Source organism: Catharus ustulatus, chromosome 23, assembly GCF_009819885.2.
Source record: "Catharus ustulatus isolate bCatUst1 chromosome 23, bCatUst1.pri.v2, whole genome shotgun sequence".
NCBI classification, from domain to species: Eukaryota; Metazoa; Chordata; class Aves; order Passeriformes; family Turdidae; genus Catharus; species Catharus ustulatus.
In genome coordinates this window covers 6,453,241-6,474,592 of record NC_046243.1, presented here as the reverse complement: position 1 = coordinate 6,474,592, position 21,352 = coordinate 6,453,241, and the positions used below count along the sequence as shown (strand labels likewise).

Sequence of the window (21,352 nt, the reverse complement as noted above, 5' to 3'; positions counted from 1 at the left end):
GGTCAGGGGTTCAAGGTCAAGGTCCAGAGTTGGGGTCTGAGCCCCAGGGTCTGGTTTCAGGGCCTGGGTCACATTTCAGGCTCAGGCCCACCCAGCTGGGCGGGCTCTGTCCGTGTCCCTGGGCCCATCACCCGCTGTTGGGGCCCTCAGCAGCACTAGAGCTGCAGTGACCCCGCTGAGCCGTGTCCCCCCCAGGCCCGGCGCTGGTCCAGTACAACGCCCGCCAGCTCAGCCGCGTGTACCCGCTGGGGCTCAAGATGAACTCTGCCAACTACAACCCCCAGGAGATGTGGAACGCTGGCTGCCAGCTGGGTGAGACCCCCAGGCCCCCCTGAGCTGGCACCCACCCCTGGAGCCATCTCCCACCCTGACACCCTGTCCTGCTGTCCCCACAGTGGCCCTCAACTTCCAGACGCCGGGGTACGAGATGGACCTGAACGCCGGGCGCTTCCTGCCCAACGGGCGCTGCGGTTACGTCCTGAAGCCCCTGTGCCTGCGCAGCCCCCCCGGGGAGGGGCCCCGGCGCCTGGCGCTGCACATCAGGGTGAGGACACCCCATGAGCCTGCCCCAGGCCCCCATGGGTGCCACCCCTGTCCCTGCTGGGTCACAGCCATGACATTCCAATGCCCGCCCAGGTGCCACCCGCATCTTTTTCCAGGTGACACCAACCCTGCTCCCAGCCAGGTGCCACCTAACCTCTTCTGGGTGACACCAACCCCATGTCCAGCCAGGTGCCACCTAACCTCTTCTGGGTGACACCAACCCCATGTCCAGCCAGGTGCCACCTAACCTCTTCTGGGTGACACCAACCCCATGTCCAGCCAGGTGCCACCCATATCCCCTCAGGGTGATGCCAACCCCACGTCCAGCCCGGTGTCACTCACACACCTTCTCCTGGATACCACCAACCTCTCTTGCTGGGGACACTGACCAGCCCCTCACATCTGTTTGGGTACCACCCACGTCTCTACTCCTGGGTGTCCCCAAATCCAGCTGGTATCAGCCATGTCCCTTCTCTGAGACGGCATCAGCCACCTCCCTCCTCTCCACCCGTCCCCAATCCCAGCCAAGTGCCACCCACATCCCTTCTCCTGGGGACCCAGCCATATGCCACTCATGTTCTTTCTCCTGGGTGGTACCAACCACCTCCCTCCTCCTCACCCTATCCCCACTCCTGGCTGGGTGCCATCTGCTTCCTTCTGGGGACACCAACCCTGTCCCCAGCCATGTGCCACCTACGTCCCTTCTCCTGGATGGCACCAGCCACCTCCCTTCTTCTCACTCCATCCACACTCCTGACTGACAATTCTCCTGGGTGACACCAACCCTGTCCCCAAATTCAGCTTGTGTCAGCCACTGGGTGGCATCAGCCACCTCCTTCCTTTTCACCGTGTCCCCAGCCCCAGCCGAGTGCCACCCACGTCCCTTCTCCTGGGGGCAGCAGTCCTTTCCCCACACCCACGTTCCCCCAGGCCCCTCGTGGTCGCTGTGCCCTGGTCCCCAGCTCCCTGTGCCACAGGTGATCACAGCACAGCAGCTGCCCAAGCTGAACAGGGACAAGGGCAGCTCCATCGTGGATCCCTTTGTGCGCGTGGAGATCCACGGGATCCCGGCTGACTGTGCCAAGCAGCAAACCCACCACAAGCTCAACAACGGTGAGTGCTGGCACCTGGGCACCCCCAGGGACATCCCTGGACACCTGGGGACACTCCAGGGCACCCCAATCCCCAGGGACATGCCATTATCTATTACCCCTATTACTCCCTGAATCCCAGGAGTGCCCGAGGACAACCTAGTGCTCCAGGCCCTGATCCCTGCAGACGCCCCTAGGGAACCTGATCTCCAGGGGTGCTCCAGGACACTCTGACCCCCAGGGACACCTCAGGGCCTCCTGATGCCCAGGAGTGCCCCAGGACACCCTGGCCCTAGGGTCCCTCAGGACACCCCAGGGCACCTTGATGCAGGGGCACCCTGATCCCTGTGAGGGACAGTGCCTTGGGCACCCTCACCCAGCACTCACTGCCAGTTGAACCAGTGCCTAGGACATCCCAGTCCCCTCTGTGCACCACAATACCCCCTCCCCAGCACAGCCAGATCCCCACAGTGGCAGGGTCCATCACGTTCCAGTTATTCCCAGTGCTGCTCCCTTATGGCCACCAGTACACCTAGCCCAAGCCCAGTGTGATCCCATTCTCCCCAGTATCCACAGCCCCAATATAAATTCCCATTCCTCCAGTGTACCCCACCACTGCCCCAGTGTTACCCCCATTCTCCCAGTATGGTCCAGCCCAGCTCCAATATAACCTCCATTCCTCCAGTATATCCCATCAGAATCCCAGTATGATCCCATCCTTCCAGTATACTCCACTACAGTCTCTGTACAACCTCTATTCTCCCAGTATAGCCCAGTCTAGCACCAGTACAGCCCCCTTTTCCCCAGTATATCCCATCATGGCTCCAATATGACCCCCATACCCCCAGTATGACCCCAGTATACTGAATCACAGCCCCAGTATGACCCCTCTTCCCCAGTACATCCCACTGTGGGCCCAGCATCACCCCCACTCCCCCAGCCTGCCTCAGGGCAGGGCAGCAGCTCAGCGGGGGCAGGGCAGTGCCCGGGGGTCCTGCTGGTCCCTGCGGGGCACTGGGTGTCCCCGGTGGCCCCGGTGGCCACACCCACGCCCTGCCGGTGCCGCAGGTTTCAACCCGCGCTGGGAGGAGACGCTGCGGTTCCAGGTGCGGGTGCCTGAGCTGGCCCTGGTGCGCTTCGTGGTTGAGGACTACGACAGCACCTCCTGCAACGACTTCGTGGGGCAGTTCACGCTGCCCCTGCCCAGCATGCGCCAAGGTGGGTGCAGGTGCCACCCCACTGCCCTCCGGGGTTGGGGACAGCCCCCTGCCACCCGCTGAGCCCCCGTCTGTCCCCAGGGTACCGCCACATCCACCTGCTCTCCAAGGACGGGGCGTCCCTGTCCCCAGCCACGCTCTTCGTGCATGTTCGATGCAAGAGCCTGTGAGGCGTCCTCAGGAGGGACATCCTTGTGTCCCCAAGGTGCCCATGGGAGGGACATCGTGTCTCTGTGGGGGGGACAAACAGCTCCTCCGTGGGTGGACACCCTGTGTGGGGACAGTCCGAGGACACCGCCCACCTCTTTGTGGTGACAGTAGAGCTGGGAGGACCCAAAGGGGTCTCTGTTCCCCAGTGCCACCCAACCTGCTCCTCCCCTCCTTGAGGGGACAGAGGTGCTGTGACAACCCCCAACAACAGCCCAGCACAGCCCCACAGGGGTGACATGGGTGACAGCAGCCACCAAATCTCACCAGTCCTGGCCACGCTTGAGCCCAGCCCCTCTCTTGGGGTGCAAGGACGGTGCCATCACCCTGGAGTCCCTGAGGGGACCCTGCCACCACACACTCCAGGTGGGGACACATTCCCAACCTCTGCTCTGGTCCCAGCGACAGTTAAAGATTGACACCCCGGGATCAATCCAGTCGAATAAAGGTTTTATTTTAACAGAACCTGTCCCAGTGTCCCTGTCACCCCCCAGGGCCCGTTGTGGGTGGACCAGGGCTGAGCCCAACCCCAAATGAGCGGTGCCCTGGGGAGCTGCCATTGAAGCAGCCTCAAACCTGCCAGGGGGCCACGGGGAGGGTCCCATGGGGTGTTCCCCACCTGCCCCCAGCCTCCCCTAGCCCAGGACAGCAGGGACACTGGAGGGGACACAGAGATACTTGCATAGGTGACACAGGACCCCGAGCAGGGGGGATGTGATGGCACTGCCAGGGGGGATGTGATGGGCTCCTGGTTCCCACTGAGGCCCCGCAGGTCCAGGCTGGGATGGGCACAGGCTCTCAGGGCCCGTGGTGCCACAGGGTGTGACAGGGACACACAGGGACAAGGAGGCATGAGAGTGCATAGACGGGGTCTTGGCCTTGGTGTGCAGCTTTGGAAACCTTTGGCTGGGCGGGCAGGAGCATCTCGGAGCTCTGGATGGACAAGGTTCGTGACATGGCAGGAGGCTGTCCGGGCACTCCTTTCCCAAAAGATCTCGATGGGATGAAGGCTTTCCATGGAAACATTTCCTTTCTCTGGGCAGATCCCACAGCACGAGGTGACAGCGGGAGCTGGTGCTGGAGGCACGGGGGGGCTGGGGAGGCTGGAGCCCCGGGCTGATGCCAATGGCATGTGTCCACATTTCCATGCTTCCAGAGAAAAGCAGCTGAGCAGAGAGGCTGGAGGTGCAGCAGTGGAGCATCCCCCGGTGCCCACAGCGCCGTGGGGGAGGCTGAGGGGAAGGAGCCCCAGGAGTCTGAGCAGAGCAGGGTGTGCAGGATATGCTCTGGAGCTGAATCCCCCTGGATCTTCAGGCGCTGCTGCCCCTCAGTTCAGCAGGAAGGGCTGGATCTCCGTGGCCGGGCAGGAGGTGGGACAAGGCATCGCTTGCACAAATAGCCCTTTGAAAGGAATCTCGCCGTGCTCCCGAGCCCGCGGGGAGGGGCCCTGCTTAATGGAGTCAGGAGCAAACCGGGGGCAAAGAGCCGAGCAGGGGAGAGCCTGATGCACCCTCGGGGCAGGCAGGAGGGTTTGGCCAGCAGCCACCATGTTGCCACAGCATCAACCGCAGCTGTCCCAATGGAGCAAAGTCCCGGTCCAGCAGCCCAGTGATGACCTTCAGCAGCCAAATGCAACTCATGGCAGTTGGGAACAGGAAAGATTTAAAATATATATAATATATACTTTTATTATTCACCCGTTAAATCCATTATATGCCAATCATGATCTAGTTTCAGCAGTTACATTCCCTTGATCATGTCTTTATGAGATGCAGTTAAATCAAACAAGGAGACGGCTGATGGCAGCGGGGGCAGCGGCTCCGGCCCCCCTCTCCCAGCGTGGGTCTGGCTTTGGCAGAAAGGATGAGGGCAGCACCTCCACAGGCCCAGCTCCTCCACGCTCTCCTGGCAAGGGCTCCCTTACTGCAGCACCAATCCAACCTGGGAGCAATGGAAACAGGGGTCAGGATGTGTCCTCTGCTCTGCTCCCAGCTCTGCCCTGACGCAGCTGGGAGGGCTCAGTGTTGTCTCTGTGGGTTTCCCCACTGCTTTTGGGACATTTGAGAGCAGCAAAGCCCTGGGTTTGAATGGGCACACGGGCCCTGCCCAGCTCTGATCTGGGGAGGTGACCAATGTTTGGGGTGTGACAAGCTCTGTCAGGTTATGAGACAGCCTTGATTCATGAGCCAAGCTTGTTTCTCTGCTCATGATGAAGGGTGGGACACCTCTCCTACGAGTTGGGGTTGTTTAACTTGGAGAAGGTGGCAGGGAGGCCTTAGAGCCCCTTCCAGTGCTGAAAGGGGCTCCAAGAGGGACTTTGGACAAGGGTCTGGAGTGACAGAACAAGGGGCAATGGCTTCCTACTGCCAGAGGGCAGGGATGGATGGAATATTGGGAAGAAAATTCTCCCTGTGAGTGTGGGGAGGCCCTGGCTCAGGGTGCCCAAAGCAGCTGTGGCTGCCCCGTCCCTGGAAGTGTCCAAGTCCAGGTCACACAGGGCTTGGAGCAGTCTGGGATAGTGGAAGGTGTCCCTGCCTATGAAAGGGGTGCAACAAGGTACTCTTTTAAGGTCCCTTCCAACCCAAACCATTCCATGATTCTGTCACTTGGGAGAAGCTGCTTCCCAAGAGCCTGGTCCCTGGACATGTCCCTCTGCAGGCAGCTGGCACTGCTGGGGACTCTCCAGGGCATGCTGGTGGCTGGTCATGGCTCTGACCCAGTGAACCCTGAGGCTGCCCCACCACAGGAAACATTGCCAGCATCAGGCTCTCCCACCCCCCAGCTCTCTCAGTGAAAGAAGGGATTGCTGACACCTCCTGGGAACCTCTTGGGACTTCCTAGGAGGCTCAGTAGGCAAGTGAGGCTGGCTTAGGGCACAGGGCTTGTGCCCACAGACAGACCTGGCTTCACACCAGGGAACCAAAGCTCTGTGACTGTCATCAAGGCATTAATTAGCTGTTAAGAGATTAATTAGCTGTGATATAGCTGGGCAGATTCTGGTTCTCAAGCCCCATGCTCTGCAAGGTGGCTGTGGACTGGACAGGTGCTGAATCACATCTCTGGCATGGAGGGACAGTAGCAACCAGGTACCTCAGAATGACCCAGGGCAGGCAGATGGGGCTGCAGCACAGCTCTGGGAGCAGCTCAGTGGGGAACAGGCTGCTGGCCCTGGGGACAAATGACATCCTGGGACCCTGTGGCTCAGCCCCCTGCATGTGGTGGCAGAGCTCCTGTGTCAGCAGCTCCAGCCGCTGTTCTCTCCAGCAGGGGGCTGTTCCTCCCACCCCAGCAGGACACACTGACACCCAGGGCTGAGCAGTGACACCTGGGTGCTGTGCAGGATCACAGGTGACTGTCACAATCCCCGGTGTCACATCTGTCACCCTGCAGCCCTGTGTGGTCTCCTGTGTGCCTGGCCTCCTTCCTCAGAGGGAAGAGGCTGGTGAGAGGGGAAGGACTGAACCTGCACTAGTCCAGGAATAAAATTAGCTTTGGAAGATGAGTGAGGAGGGATTTTCCCCAGGGACACTCTGCACAGGGACTCAGCCATCCCTGTGTGTGGCACTGCAAGGACACCAGCTGGGCTGCAATGCTGAGTGTGGTGACAGCAAGCCCATGTCCCCAGGGCTATGGGATGGGACCCCTCCTCACAGCACTGACCTTCTCTGGTGCCATGCTGGGACACTTCCAATTGTACAGGTAATACTGCAGGTTCCCATCCCCGATCCCAAACTTCAGCTTCTCCAGGAAGGTTTTGTTTTCCATGAGATCCAGTGCATTGAAGACGTCAAATCCTTTCTGCACAGGGAGACATGAAGCCATCAGTTCCTGCTTTTGTGCTGGGGACTTCCTCCCACCTCTGAGCAGCCTGGCCCCCTTTCCTGCCCAGCTTTGAATCCCAGAAAAGGTAAAGAGCTCAGGGTGTCCTCACTCCCAATCCAACTGCTACAGAACAGTTTGCTGTAGGACATAAGTAACACCCTGAGCTCAGCTCACAAGCTGGAAGGTTCAAGGTACCCCTGCATCCCTCTCCTGGGGGGCAGATCCTTTTGGATTTGGATTTCTATAGGAACAAGCCCTTCCCATAAACCCAAGGGTGGCAAGCCTGCCCAGTGAGTTTCCTGCTGAGCTCCTGGGAGCTGCCCAGGGGCAGGATGGGTGCAGCCCACCCCTGGCTCCCTCACCGACTTGGCGAGGATGAGCGCGTCACTCATGAGGTCGATGAGAGGCGTCTTGGTGTGAACGTTGTAGAAGGAATAAGCAGCTTTCAGGCTCTTGTGAGTTGGGTGGTTCATGATGGTGGAGGGCAGTGTGTAAAAGCTCAGGAAGTCTGTCACCTCTCCTGGGGCACTCTGGAAGGCAAAAGTGACATCACAACACGTCAGGCTGGGATAAAGCCAGAGGGGCTCTCCCAGCTGGGGTGATGGCTGCAGGGAGACCCAAGGCCCAGAATGAAGGCACCATCCTCCAACAAATTCCCATCCTGAAGGGGCATGGAGCTCCTCCCTGATCGCTCCCACAGCTCCAGCCCAGGAAAACACCCCTCCCATCGTGCTGCTGCCCCTCACCTCTACCACGAAGGTGTCGATGATGTTCTCCTGAGGTACAAACCAGTGCTCCACCTCCTCTCGGCTCATCACAGGTGTCAGGTGGAACTGCTTCAGGTACTCAGTCAAGAGCTTGTGCACAGCAGGGATGTCCTTGTGCTCCATGGGCCGCAAGCCAGGAGTCTTGGGAGTCTGCAGAAAGTGGGACAAGTTGTTTTGTTGCTTGCACAGTGGTTTTCATCACCCAAGGGCTCTCCAATGAGCAGCAGAGACTCTCTGCTTACATCAGCCCATTTTCAGCTCCCCAGCCCTGCACGCCCAGCAAAGACGGACGTGATCGGCCGCGACACCGCTGGCAAAGATCACAGAGAGCACAGCAAGTCCCAAATCCCCAAGTGCCAGGTCAGGTCAGGTCCCACTGGAAGTGGTCTCCTACCCACTAACAACACAAACTCTGCTTCCCTGCAGGTTCCTGTTCCCACTCACAGCAGGCACAGGCTGGGAGGCATGTCCCAGGCTCCACAAGATGTTTTTCCCAGTTGGCCTCAATTACTATTCTAGGGTTGGGATGGCTCAGCAAGCTGAGATCTGCTCTGGGGCTGAGTTTCTGTGCAAAAACCAGTAGCTCCAGCCTAGCAACTGCCGTCTCTGCAGCTGTGGGAGGCAGGAGCTGGGAGCTGCCCAGCATGAAAGCAGCACTTTCCACCCCAGAGGGGCAGCTCTGGCTGACAGAAAGGAGCCAACAAGGTCAGGGAAGGTGGTGGCAATTTTAATGCAGTTTGTTTCTTTCTCTTCTATCTCCAGCTGGGGAACTTCCCCAGTAGGACAACTGCAGTGCCAGAACTGATCAGTGTGACTGAAGAATGAGGGACTAACCTAATCCAAGGTCACACTGAGGCTGTGTTTGGACAGATGAAGGCTGTCACATCTGCATGCTCGTTTTACCACGACGACAAGGCTATGACTCACCAGCAAACAAAAGCTCACAGGGTCCTCTAACTGCAAGAATTTGCCCTTAAAATGCAGGTACCCAGGCAAAAAATACATAAAGATTAAATAAAGCACAGCTGCTTGACAGAATCATTTACTACATGGAACAAACTCTGGGTCTCCAGGCAGAGGACTTGACCTCAAGCAGGACATTTGTGCCTCTCCCCTTGCCCAGTGAGGAGCAGCTCCTGAGCTCTGCTGGCTCACACCCACCTCGGGCAGGCGGTAAAGCTTCGTGGTCCGTTGCATAGTCATGTTCCTGCTCAGGTGGGAGAATTTCACCTCGATGAGTTTCCGAGGGTTCAGGGAGCGGTGCCAATACCTGTGGGAACACACTGGCAGTGGGAGACTCGCTCTGGGGCAGCGGGGTGGCTGCAGGGGCACGAGGCTCCCGTGGCTGCCATGAGGGCAAGTGAGAACATCAGGCTAGCAGCTCCCCACAGAGAGAAACAAGGTTCTGAAGTACTTGTGCTGCCAAAGCCTCCCCTCCTGTGTTACATGAGCAGCTTTAGCAAAGCCACTGCACTTAATCCTGGAAGGACAGTGTAGGAGTAGAAACCTGGGCTGGGATCACTCTCTGCTGTCCTGGGGAATCCCACACACTCTACTGGCCACAGAGGTGACCATGGGAAGGGAAGGTTTGCAGACAGAAATTTTGGGAGGGCCACAGACACTCACCTGCAAGTCCCCACAGGTTTTGGCAGCACCACTCCCGCAGTGTAAACAGCCTGGAAGATTCCCTCTAGGTGCACCCTCCGTGTGATCTCACGGATCAGAACCGGAGCCACCCGTTTGGAGCGCAGCTTTTTGTGGACACACAGGAAGTTTATCTCCACCATCTTCTTCTCTCTTGGGATAGAAACAATGCAGAGCATGAGGCTTGACAGTCCTGACCTGGGTGGATCAGACCAACACCCTAGGCAATCTACTTCCAAGCCCCTTCAAGGGGATGAGGAGTCAATGCCTCAGGGAAGGGGCAGAGGCTGGGTTTGGAGAACCCTCCCTCAAGCTGCTACCCAGGGATTCCCAGGGCAAACGGTCTGAATCTGTGTAAGGGGAGGGTCAGATTGCATATTGGGGAAAGGTTCTTGCCACAGAGGGTGGCTGAGCACTGCCCAGGGAATCTCTTGTCCAGGGAATGGTCACAGCCCCACAGTTGCCAGAGCCCCAGGAGAGTTTGGACAACGCTCTCAGGTACAGAGTGGATTGTTGGGTCCCCTGTGCAGGGCTAGGACCTGGACTGGATGATCCTTGGAGATCACTTCCAGCTCAGGATATTCTATGGATTCTCCATTCTAAATTCTACATCTCCATCTAGCCTTGAATGATTTCTGTAAGACAGACCTCTAAGTTAACCTACCTCGTTGAGGAAACAGTGGTCAACTACAAGATGTCCCTGCCCAGAACCTCCCTGCCAACCATTCAATATCCCCCATCCCCCCTTTCAAGTAGCAAAACATCCCCAAAGTTGCAGGGTGCAGGTCTGGCTGTGGGCTGGGGAGGACAATGTAGCCAGACCCCCTCAACACTCCCACAGAGCCCCAGGTGTCAGCAAGGGGCAGGATGAGAAATGCAGCAGCACTCACGTGTCATAGATGTGGATGGTGGCTGGAATCGCGCTGATAAATCCCACCAGCTTCTTGCTGGAGACCACTCGGACCCCACAGTGCCACTGGGGCAACCAGCCTGGAGGACGCAGTGCCCTGGGGAGGGGACACACCTCAGCTGTCACCTCCCACCCAAGGTCCCTGGTGTACCTGCTCCTGCTGGCCACCCTGCCCTAGGACACCCTGAGCCCTGCTTGCTGGCAAGAGGATGAGAGAGTGACAGTGATGTGACAAGGACTGTTGGGATCCAGGGCAATTCCTGCACTCCAGAGCTAGTCCTCACTAGGGACACAGGAGGAAATCTCTGTTCCTCAACTCAGGAACACCCTGAGGAGACAGCAGCTCTGCTGCAACAGGACTCCAAGGGTAAGTGCTGACAGCTGGCTTCATCCCACAGCTCCAGGGCACTGAGGAATGTCTCAGCTACTGGGATTTCCACAAACACTTGAGGGATTAAACCAAAGAGAAAAAAGTCCACTTTTAAGCTCCTGTATCTGGAAGGAGCCAGAGACAGGCAGGGCTGGGTGACAGCCCCTCTCACCACGTCCCCGGGACACTGTACACAGTGACAGATGGGGAAGGCACACTTCAGGAAGAAGGGAGATGGGATAAGCAAAGGCAGCTGCAGCCCTGTCACTGAGATCAGGCTTGTCAGCATACCACATCCCCTGCTCTGCACTCCTGGTGCCACTCACCACAGCAGGAACTCGGGCGAGTAATCGAACCGGAACATGTTGTCATCGTCCTCCACGTAGTTCTCGTTGAGCAGCGTGTAGAGCTCCTTCAGCTGCAGCAGCACAGAGCACAGAGGTTAAGGAGGTTACTCAGCCATCAACTGCCCCCAGGACCCTGAACACTTCATGTGTGGCCACTAGGGCATCGTGTGCAGCCATGTCCCTGCTCCTGGCACATCCCCCTGCACTGGGGTCCTGGACCAGTGCCACACAGAGCAGGGGGAGCAGCAGGACACAGGTAAAACCTTGTCATCTCCCAGGGAGGTGGGGCATGCTCTGAAGGGTCTTCCTACAGGAGAACTCCGGGCTTCAGGCATCCTTATATCCCCTTGAAAAAGCCAGGCCAAGCTGCCCAGTCTGGGATGGGTAAAAGGGAACTGCAGTGGGGGGAGTCAGAGCTATCCAAGCCCCAGGAGATGGTGTGACAAGCCAGAGAGTCACCTGTTGTGCTGAAGGACATGTTTCCATCCCCAAAACCATCTCCAACAGCCCAAGCATTGAACTGCCAACCAAGACACTCCAACACGCTCGTGCTGAGCTGCCTGTACTCACCACACCTCTGTCCCCCAGGTCCAGGGCATCCCAGGTGAAGCCCTGGGGCAGGGTGTAGGGCTCCTGGCGGATAATGTCCTTGTCTGGCTCCACTGGGCCATGGGTGTTCACCACTTCTCCTGTAACACACAGCAGGGAGCCATGAAGAAGTTCTGTACTGTGTGAGAACTGCCCTGCAGTGGCAGACAGGGATTGGCATTTTACCCAGTCAGATCAGGATATGACAATGGACAGGGGAAAAAAATGTATTCCAGGGCAATGCTGGAGCCCATCAGGTGACCAAACACAGCCACAGCTACATCCTCCACCTCCCCACGTGATGCCTGATCCTTCCCCATCCCCACAATCCCAGCCTGGGCCAGCACTTTCCCATGAGGCCCTCCATGGGATGGTGATCTCCTGCCAGCCCTTGCCACTGCCACTTGGCAAGTGTCAGGCTTCCTGCCCACTGTGCCTAAAGAAGAGCTGCAGTGAACAACACAACTTTTGTAGTAAAACCACTGATTCCTGAAGGCCCTGATTCAGGCAGGAGATGTCGGCTCGAGCGCCGGCTTTCTTGGGGATGTCGGTCCAGCAGCATCACTTCAGTGTTGCCAAGAAAAGGGAGTTGTGCTAATTAGGAATTCCTTTAAAAAGGCACTGAAAAGGTTTCCAAGCAATGGGGAGGTGATGAAAGCATGGAGCAAAAACCTCCCCCATCACACCCACCCCAGGCAGCTTCCAGAAACACTCACCCCTGGCTGCCCTCTCTGCTTTGAGCAGGTGTTGAACTGTTTTGAGATCTGGCCCCAAAAATCCCACAGCACTTCTGTTATCCAGCCCTAAATAGCCCTGTGTCCATAATGCCGTGTGCCAGAGCATGCCAGGACCACGAGGAGTGCTGGGACACAGTGAGTGGCCAGCAGCCAGGCACAGCCACCACTCTGCTGTTGGGAGCAATGAGCTGCTTTGTGCCTCCCACTCCCCAGGAGACACCTTCCACCCTTTCCCCAGGGTTTTCCCAAGCAGAAATGATGTTTCCCATGTCCAGCATCCTTGGAAAAAGGGGTGAATGCAAGAGCAGGCTCTGCTGTCTCACACGACCATGTACCATCTCACTGTGATTTTCCCAACTTAAAGCTGAGATTGTTGCTCCCAGGAAAGTTTCTGAGACCCAAAAAGGCCTCAGAGTGGTATGGACAACATGGAATGGGAATCAAACACTGCATCTGCAGCAAAAGGGACACACACCTATGATGGGAAATACTGAAGAACTGCAAATTAGAAGCCATGACAAGTTTTGGATAAATTTATGAACTGTGGGCTTGTACTCACTCTCTAGTTCCCAAGCTGTGAGGGAGGCAGATGAGGAGAAACTAAAGTTATCCCAGGCACCCCAATCAGCCCAAGAATGAGTACCTTCCAGCCAGGCAGCTCTCCTGGCACATCTGCTCTCAGAGCTCCTGCCATGGTGGCAGTGGTAGATCAGTGCCACAGGCTGTCAGGAGTAAGAGGAAGGGCTGCAGCAAGGACCAGAGCTGGGAGGCACCACTGGGATGTTCACAGGGGGATGAGGAGACCAAGAAATGGGGCTCCCAATCCTTAGATGCTCATGGCAGTCTGAGTTGGAGATCCTCTGATGTTTGTGCTTCCCCTCTCCTGGCTCAGTTCTGTGAGCCCAGCAGACCAAGGATGTGGCAGTTCAGCACTGGACCTGCCCACCAGAGCTGCTCCCAGCACATCCTGCCCCAAGTCACCCTGAGTTCCCTTCCCCACCAAGGATCCCTGGCTGGGAAGCTTCAGCCTCCAGGCAGGGGAGAGCTGGACAGCTCCAAGTCCACAAGTCATGGCAACACCACACATGAAACTTGGGTACAGAGGGCTAGGGAGACCCAACTGCAGGGCTAAGGACTGGGATTAAGGGATGCACAAATGCAGGAGGCATCAGGTCAGATATCTGAAATGGTTCCTTGTCCCTCTGTATCACCTGAAGTGCTTGCACAGCTCTTCAGACCCTCCCCATTTACTTAGCCCATATTGCTGAATGGAGAAGTGGTTTTGGTGCCTTTGAAGCCCAGGCCAGGCAAGGACTCACTCAGTGGTCACAGATCAGCATCTCCAGGCTTCTCTGAGGGCATCCTGGAGCAGCCTGGGGACCACAAGGCCTCCCCCAGGGCCCACAGGATGTCAAGGGGCTGCACATACCTAACTTGGGCACTGGCTGTGTGTCCCAGAACTGGTAGCTCCTCTTGCTGGCTTCCTCCATGGTTTTGGCAGGGCCCTGACCCACAGAGAAGAGCTCAATGGCTTTTTGAATCTCCTGGATCCTCTCAGCAGGTAAAGAGTTCACCTGAGGGCAGAAGAGGAGGGTGGAAAGACAAAATGAGTAAGCTGAGCCACCAGGTTTGTATGTGGGCTCCTCATTAGGAGAACCTGGAGCTGATCCTGTCGTGGGGTGCTGCCAGGAAAGGGAGAGCAGGCAGAAACCTCCCTTCCCATCCTCAATTCTTGACTGGATGGATGAACCCTTTCACCAGCCACTCACCTAGATCTGTTTCTAGGTATTCCTAGGACAAAGGGGATGGAAGAATGCTTTAAGCTTCAGTTAAGTGGGTGCTGTGAGTCCCAGGAGCAAACCTCCCCACCTGATATCCTGCAGAGACAGATGGATCAACCTACACCCAGCACTCAGTATTCCTTCAGCTGCTTTTCTCTCTCACTGCTCCTCCCTCTAAGCTGGATCTGTATTCACAAACTGCAGCTTCCAGAGGAGTCCCTGGACACCGGGGACAAGGGACAGGCAGAGAGGTTGAGTCAAGATGAAAGACACTTTCATCCTCCTCTTCCTCAGGGTGGATGGCTCTGCACTGAATTCCCCACCCCAGCTCCTCTCTGATCCCTAAGGAATTTAGTTTGAAAAATGCAAAGCTGCAATTTAAAGCTCTGCACAGTCAGATGAACAAAATATTCAAAATATTTGGATGGGAACCGGGCATCAGACAGAAAAGAGCCTCTGCTGAGGTGTGTCCTCTGCCACAGGACCAGAGAGGACAAGAGGGCCAGGAGGGTCAAACCCTGTGTGTCCCATGCTGCTTCCTGAATCACTGGCTGCTGGAGAGGATCAGGCAAAGCCCAGAGGGATAAGATAGACTCTGCTCTCTCCAGCTGCTGTTCTTGTGATCATCAAGCAAAAAATCAACACCACCAGATGTCACCCCCGTGCTGCTGCAGGCAGGACTCAGAGCTGGCAGGTGGCAGCTCCTGCCTGTGACAGGCAGCTGGTGTCTGGGAAGAATAACTTGGAGGCGTCAGTCTGACCCTGGCACTGGCTGGGCTATCCAGCCAAGGACTGCATTATCCCCAGAGTGCTCTGCAAACACCTTCTGCACCAACAGGAATTCCCACACATGGAGCCAGCCTGGGAAATCACTCTAAAATATGAAGGTTTTTTTAGCAACCAAGCACCTAAAACCAGGACTGGGAACTCTTTGCTTGGCCTAAGTAACACTGGAGAGGTTTGGGATGGGGCTGGCTGTTGTGGAGGGGCAGAATTGCAGGAAGGGGCTGGTTACCTTCACTGGCTGGTCCTGAGCCTGGTCGGGTTGGTCTCCTCCTCCTTTCTCTTTCTTCCGTTTGGGTTTCTTTTTCTTCTTTTTGGCTCCGCTGTCATTTGCTGGACTCAGGCCCCTAGGGAACACAAGAAACATCATTGGAGCCTTGGGGTTTTCTTTTGGGAGGACATTTGTTTGGTTTCTGAAGCACTCTAAAGAAAATGCAGGCTCCCTGCTGAGTCCAAGTCTCCAGGAAGGGGAATACTCCGTGCACAAAGGGTGCAGCCAAGCGCTCTCCCCACGGCACAGAACTCCTTGTGAGCTCCCAAAAAGGGACCAGCACCAACACCTCCCACCCCACAGCTTTGCTGGGCAGTGGGGACTGTGCCCTGTGCTGCAGGTGACCACATCTCCACACTCACATCACTCACTCTGCCACCCTGTGGAGTGGCTTCACACCCTGTGGAGTGGTGTGATGCCCAGCTTTGGCTTTTTCCTCTTCTCCAAGCGCAAGGAGAGATGTGGAAGCATCAAACACTGGTTCAGCCCCAGGAGATAGAGCCCCACAGCCTGTTCAGGCACCAAAGAGAGGTCACTGGCCAAGGTACTGTGCTAAATGTCACCTTACCTGCAGACGTCTCTAGGGAGATGAGGCTGTTTATTTGGAAATTATTATATTGTTATGCTGCAGTTGGAAAATGGAGAGTGAGGAGCAAATCTCTGGGAGTGCAGGGTGTGAAGTGCCTGTATCAGGGCACAGCTCCTCCTTCCACGGATCCAGATCATGATCATCCCTGAACAGCTGCTGGTGTGAAACCCCTCACTAAGCCTGGCCTTTGTTCCAGCAGCATCCTGATGCCAAAACACAAGGAGATGCCTGCTCCCAGCATGGCAGATGGGATCTTGTGATGATGATCTTGTGATCCAGCATGGGATGACCTGACATGGGACAGGCAGCAGGCACAGGACAGGGGGAGCTGGGAGCTGGCTGCAGCCTCTGAGACAGTCATGGTTCAGAGGGAAACTCAACCCTGGAGCAGGTCTGAGTGGAGGGATGAAAGGGGAAAAGGAGGAGGACAGGGCCAGGAGAGCTTTGCCAGCTGATGGCACACCAGGAGTCTCCTGCAAAGAAAGCTGAGGGGCAGAGGGTGCCAGCACATGGCTCAGCTCTGTCCTGTCCCTCAGTGCTGCCCAATGGGGTCAGGATACATTTGTACTCTACAACAGAGCTGTGCCCTTCCTTGCACCCCAGAACAACCCTCACAGCAGGGACTACCCCACAGATCTGACCTGCCCAGAGGCACCAGCCTGGAATCTCCCCACAAAAGCACTGCTCATTTCTGGAGCAATTTAATGTCTTTAACAAACACAAGATAGTGGTGAAGAGGGTGAAGCAGGGAAAAGAGAAGAAACGAGCTGGAAAATACGTTGGAGCAGCATTCAACTATTTATTTCAGCAAGGCCAGAACGAGGAGCTGGGAGGAGAACAGAGCTTGAAGGTATCAAGTGGAAGGTGTCCCTGCTCAAGGAAGAGGGGTGGAACTGCAAGATCATCAGAGTCCTTTCCAACCCAAGCACCCTATGCAATCCCTGGGCTGAGCAGTAAGAAGGTTATGAAACTAGGGAAAAGTGGATGGAGAAATGTTTTTTGAGGGATGAAGCTGGGAGATGCCTGTGGATGTAGAAAGCAAACGTGATGGGCTGCATTGCCCTGGCAAGCAGAGGATGGTTTGCAGGACATGGAACTGCTGGGCTGGAGAAGCTTTTCCTCTGGATGAAACCTGAACACAGCAGAGACTCTGCAGACAGCACATGCCAGGGAAAAGAATTCCCATCTATCAGCAGAGTCTGGTGGAACACCAGGAGATGGGAAGCATTCCTGACATGGGAACAAGCAGTGGTTCAGGGCAAGCTGCTCCACAAAAGGGGGTGAAGAGAACCCCCCATCCTTCTCCAGAGCAATGAGAAGGGGAGCAGGGAGAGGAGGAGGAGCAAAGCCACAGCTCTGACAACCAGCAGCTCCAAGCACCATGCTGAACCATCCCTGTGGGGAACCTCACCTTCCCTCCCACTGCCAGGAAAGGGCTCTGCCTCCACCCAGGAGATGCTGCTTGGACATGACAGCAGCAGCAACCCCAGCACAGCGCTGCTGACACCACTATTGATTCTAGTGACAAATAAATGGTGGCTTTTTTAACTCTCTGGGGAGGAGCACTGGCAGATCCTGGCCACACTGACGTCCTGGGATGAGTAAAGCCACCTTGGAGCTGCAATAAACACATCCAAACTGTTTCCTATAAATTTTAACACCACAAACTGACAGCACCAGAGGAATTCTTGAGCATACCCTAAGGGCTGACACTAGAAGTTGCCCCTTCCAAAGGGGATGGAGACGTTTTCCCAGCTCACCTGCACATTGGGATGCTGCAGGTGTCAGTTGTGACAGACAAAATGCTCCCCTCATACTCTCTTGGCATTGCTTTGCTTCATAAATCAGAGCTGCCAACTCCCAGCTTGGTGCTAATGAGCTCAGCCCAACCACGCCGGGCTCGCAGGTGAAATGCTGATTTATGAGCAAAGCTGTTGTGACCTGGAAGAAATCAGGGTGGCAGAAGGTGGGATGAGGTTTTGCATTCCAGGTGGCATGGCCTAGGGAAGGCCCTGGTCCAGCCAGGAGATGAACACCAACCTGGCACAGAAGTCACCAGCGTGTAAGAAAATGCTGGAAAACCTGAAGGTTCCACTCACTACACCCAAAGAAACAACAATTACAGGTATTTTCTATTTTAAATCTATTTAGGAAACCAAGTATCTTCTTTCTCCAGGGTAGCTGCACCCCCCAGATACTCCCCAAATTAATGACAATGCCCCACCAGTGTCCTGGGACCATCCAAAATCTCAGCTACTGCAGCTGGCCTGACCCATGAAGCTGAGAGGGCTGGAGCAGTTTCACCTCCAGAAAGGGTGAGCTGCCAGCCCAGCTCAATTCCAGCAGCCCACAGCCTTCCCAGCTGCACTTAAGGCCTTTTTCCCCCCATATCCCTTTGCATTCTGAGGTGCATTGAGAGATGAAGTAGCTGAACAAAGGCACCTTGGCTGCACTGTGCAAAACATCTCCCAGTTCCCTGGGGGGTCACCAAGGTCTCTTTTCTGGTTAAGGAAAACACTTTTCCCTTCTCCTGGGAAGGGCATCCCCACCATCATGGTCATAACTTAGCACTCCAGTCCCTCCTGTCCTGTTACCACGTGGCTCCTTCAGCTGAAGGCAAAGGCTCCAGCACCAACCCCTGCCCAGAAAACAACCCCCATAACCTGAGTATCTTGAAAACAGATTTTTGGAAGCACTTGAAGACAGCAGCCAGGCTTGTTCAGGGTGAGACCTGCTCAGACTGACTGTGCTTCACCAGCTCAGCCCCTCTAGAGGCAGGAAAACACCAGACTCATCCAGTAACAAACTGGTGCTCAGCACCCACTTATGGGTGTTCCACTGTATTCCAAAGCTGAGGGAAGAAGCACAAGGGGAACAACTCCAGCTGTGGGTTGCTCCCTCAGTCTGGTGGGAGGCTGAAAGTGTCAGATGAGAAGGAGTAGATCCCTGCTCCGTATTTAGGTGCTGGAAAATCCTTCTGCCATCCCAGGGGCTAATCAGGCACGGTGCTTAGGCTGTAATCTCTAATCTCGTTAGGGGCTGTGGCAGGGAGGAAGGGAGCATCTCCAGATGGCAGAGCTCAGCTCCCTGAGCCCAGCATGCCACCAGCGTGCCCCCTACACCTGCAAGTGAATCCCACGTGGAGGAGCTCAGTGCCTGTCCCAGGAACCCCTTCTCGTGCTAAGTGCAGGCAGGGATTGCCAAACCCACAGCCAGCCCTCTGGAAAAGCCTCTCCATCCCCTCACACCCCAGCCAGAGACAACCCAGCTGTGCCACAGGGTGCTTCCAAACTCTTCTTGCCTGGAACAGCTTCCTTGGGTGGTTTTGACAACAATAGAACCATTTCACAGGACTGGGACACTCCCAATCCTTGCTGTCACCACTGCTCTCGCTGCCTGTGAGGTGACAAATGCCACCAGGCTGAGCCCATGCAAAGCTCCTGCCTTTCCAGAACCAGGGAATGAATCCTCCACAGCCACCAGGGACACAGCAGAAGCTGTCTCCACACAAAGGTAAATAAGAAAAATAACAAAGTGGGATTATTTTCTTTGGAAAATCAGCTTGGATAGCCACAGCAGAGAGCAGTGCAGACACTTCCCAGTGCTGACACAGAACTGAGGCTGAGGAAACTCAATTCCTCTTTCCTGTCCTTAAAAGGAAAGGAAGTATTGCTTTCACTAAGGCATATTTTCGTGTTTTAAACCTCATTGCCAAGATCCAGTGACTCCCAGCACAAACTGGCACGGGCAGGGCTCCGACTGTGGCACTACAAATTGTGGCAGCTCAAAGCCCTTCCCTTCACCTTGTTTTTTGGGGACAGTGTCACTGGGGTGACAGGAAACACTCCCACACCCCAGTGTAATGGGATGGTATGGAATCAACAGAATTAATGACTGTGCAGTCAGTAAGAAAACAAACCATCCTCCTTCCCATCACTTGGTCTCTCCCTGCTGGGTCCTTGGTGGGTTTTGGGGGTACAGGAGATTTGCCAGAGAGCTCTAAAGCCTCCCTGCCTCACGCTCCTTGTGGCTGTGCCCACCAGCCACGTTTTTGGTGTTATTTCCCACGCTATCCAAACTATTTCCTACTGAATACTCCCCAGGCTGCTTGTGGTATTCCAGCTCCTCGAGGTGGCCAGAGTGATGTCCACTCCAGGACCCAAGGAGGGCTCCAGAAGACACCTTTTCCTGGCAAAGGGCAGGATAAACCGCTGGGCTGGGGAGCAGCGGTGATTGAGCACCGTGTCTCCTCTGCTCAGCTCTGGCTTCCACAAACCTAATCATGTCAGAGGGAAAGAAAATAAAAATCTCCCCAAGCTCAGCTAAACCGATTAAACTGAGACACGGTGCCACACCCGGGAGGCAAATGAAATATAAATGGGCAGCTGTGCTGTCATAAAAAAAGCCTCTGTGATATTTCTTGTGTGACCTTTTATTCGCTCCGGTTCCTGGGCTGGCGATATTGCCCATGGAAAGCTGCTGATGGAGGGAGAAGGGCTCTCCAAGCACATGGTCTCTGCTCTGCAGGGCCGGGAAAGCAGCACGAGGTGAGCAGGAAGAGCTCAGTGAGGTTCAGGTGCAGGAAGAACGAAGTGCAAAATCGCCGGAAATCTCTGAAAAGCTACACACTGAGGTTCCCATTCCCAGCAGGAATGAGCACGAAGCCTCTCCCGCAAATGCCAGGCATGGTGAGGCAGCTCCGCACCGTATTAATTAAGGCAGTGAGTAAGGAGGGTGCTACGTTAAGCATTCCAGCTCTTCCCTACTGAGATAAGGACCTGCCTCGCTGCCTGTGCTCGCCCCCTGCCTTGTTGTTGTTATTCCACCATTCCACAGCCCTGGAGGCTGCGCTCCTCCAACCATGAGACAATGTAGGCAGAGCTTTGCAAAACCCTGGGCTGTGTTTAGGATAACGACGGGATGAGTGTGCAGAAGCCCGGGATTATTCCGGGGCACGGGAATGCCACATGCTCCGGAAAGCAGGATCACGCATCCAACCGTGCCACCACCCTGGGTGTCACCGCGGGGATGGAGATGCCACGAATGGGCTGAGGCTTGCGCGGGAGGGCAGAGGGAATGTGGGGAGACACACCCTAATGCAAAGCCAAGGAAAAGCTGCTAAATGGCCTTATTTCTGCCCAAAAGAGGCACTCGCGGCCCCGTCCCGACCGCCCCACAACCACCGCAGCCGTCTCCCATCCACGCCGCGGCTGCGCCCGACCCTGCTGAGCTTCGGACACGCTCCCGCAGCGGGTGTCAATGAGCGCCAGCGGCACCGCCCCCCGCCAGACTGACCGGCGCCTCGACCAATCACTGCCCGGGATGCTGCCCAGCGACCAATCAGCGCATCGGAGAGGCGGGGGGCCTCTCACTTCCCGGCCGCTCCTCGCCTCAATGGGCCCGGCCGCCGCCGTGGCACGCGGTCCCGGCCACCACTCACCCCCGGTTGGAGCCATGCTCCGCCTCGTTCTCGCAGTCACTGCAATGCTCGTGGTCGTTCTCCTCCGCCGCCGGCCGCGGAGGCCTCGCCGGTGGCCGCCTCACTGCTGTCTCACTGTCGTCCGCCATCTTGAACGGGGCCTCCGCGCGTGCCGCACCCCCGCAACAAAGCACGCCGCGATTGGGCGGTGGGCCGCGAGGCATGCCGGGAGTGGTAGTCTGCGTGGGCATGCGGGGGCCGGGTCG

At 56.3% G+C, this 21,352-nt stretch overlaps 2 protein-coding genes across 3 annotated transcripts in view; one reads left to right on the top strand and one right to left on the bottom strand.

Moving 5' to 3' along the window:
• The window catches only part of PLCD3 (phospholipase C delta 3), an 11,719-nt gene extending 8,196 nt beyond the window's left edge, over positions 1 to 3,523 (top strand). For both annotated transcript variants that reach the window (XM_033078782.1, XM_033078781.1), the window contains exons 12-16: positions 196 to 312; positions 396 to 544; positions 1,521 to 1,656; positions 2,703 to 2,852; positions 2,933 to 3,523. In XM_033078782.1, the coding sequence (XP_032934673.1) occupies positions 196 to 312; positions 396 to 544; positions 1,521 to 1,656; positions 2,703 to 2,852; positions 2,933 to 3,021 (641 nt within the window). In that variant the 3' untranslated portion in view covers positions 3,022 to 3,523. The remainder of the gene's footprint in view (positions 1 to 195; positions 313 to 395; positions 545 to 1,520; positions 1,657 to 2,702; positions 2,853 to 2,932) is intronic.
• Positions 3,488 to 21,352, bottom strand: NMT1 (N-myristoyltransferase 1). Its single transcript, XM_033078783.2, has 12 exons — positions 21,108 to 21,352; positions 15,040 to 15,154; positions 13,673 to 13,817; positions 11,489 to 11,607; positions 10,898 to 10,989; positions 10,182 to 10,298; positions 9,274 to 9,444; positions 8,809 to 8,917; positions 7,627 to 7,797; positions 7,243 to 7,410; positions 6,719 to 6,856; positions 3,488 to 4,999 (listed from the first exon to the last, which is right to left on the bottom strand). The coding sequence occupies exons 1-12, from the start codon at positions 21,335 to 21,337 to the stop codon at positions 4,979 to 4,981; spliced, it is 1,596 nt and encodes a 531-aa protein (XP_032934674.1). The 5' UTR covers positions 21,338 to 21,352; the 3' UTR covers positions 3,488 to 4,978.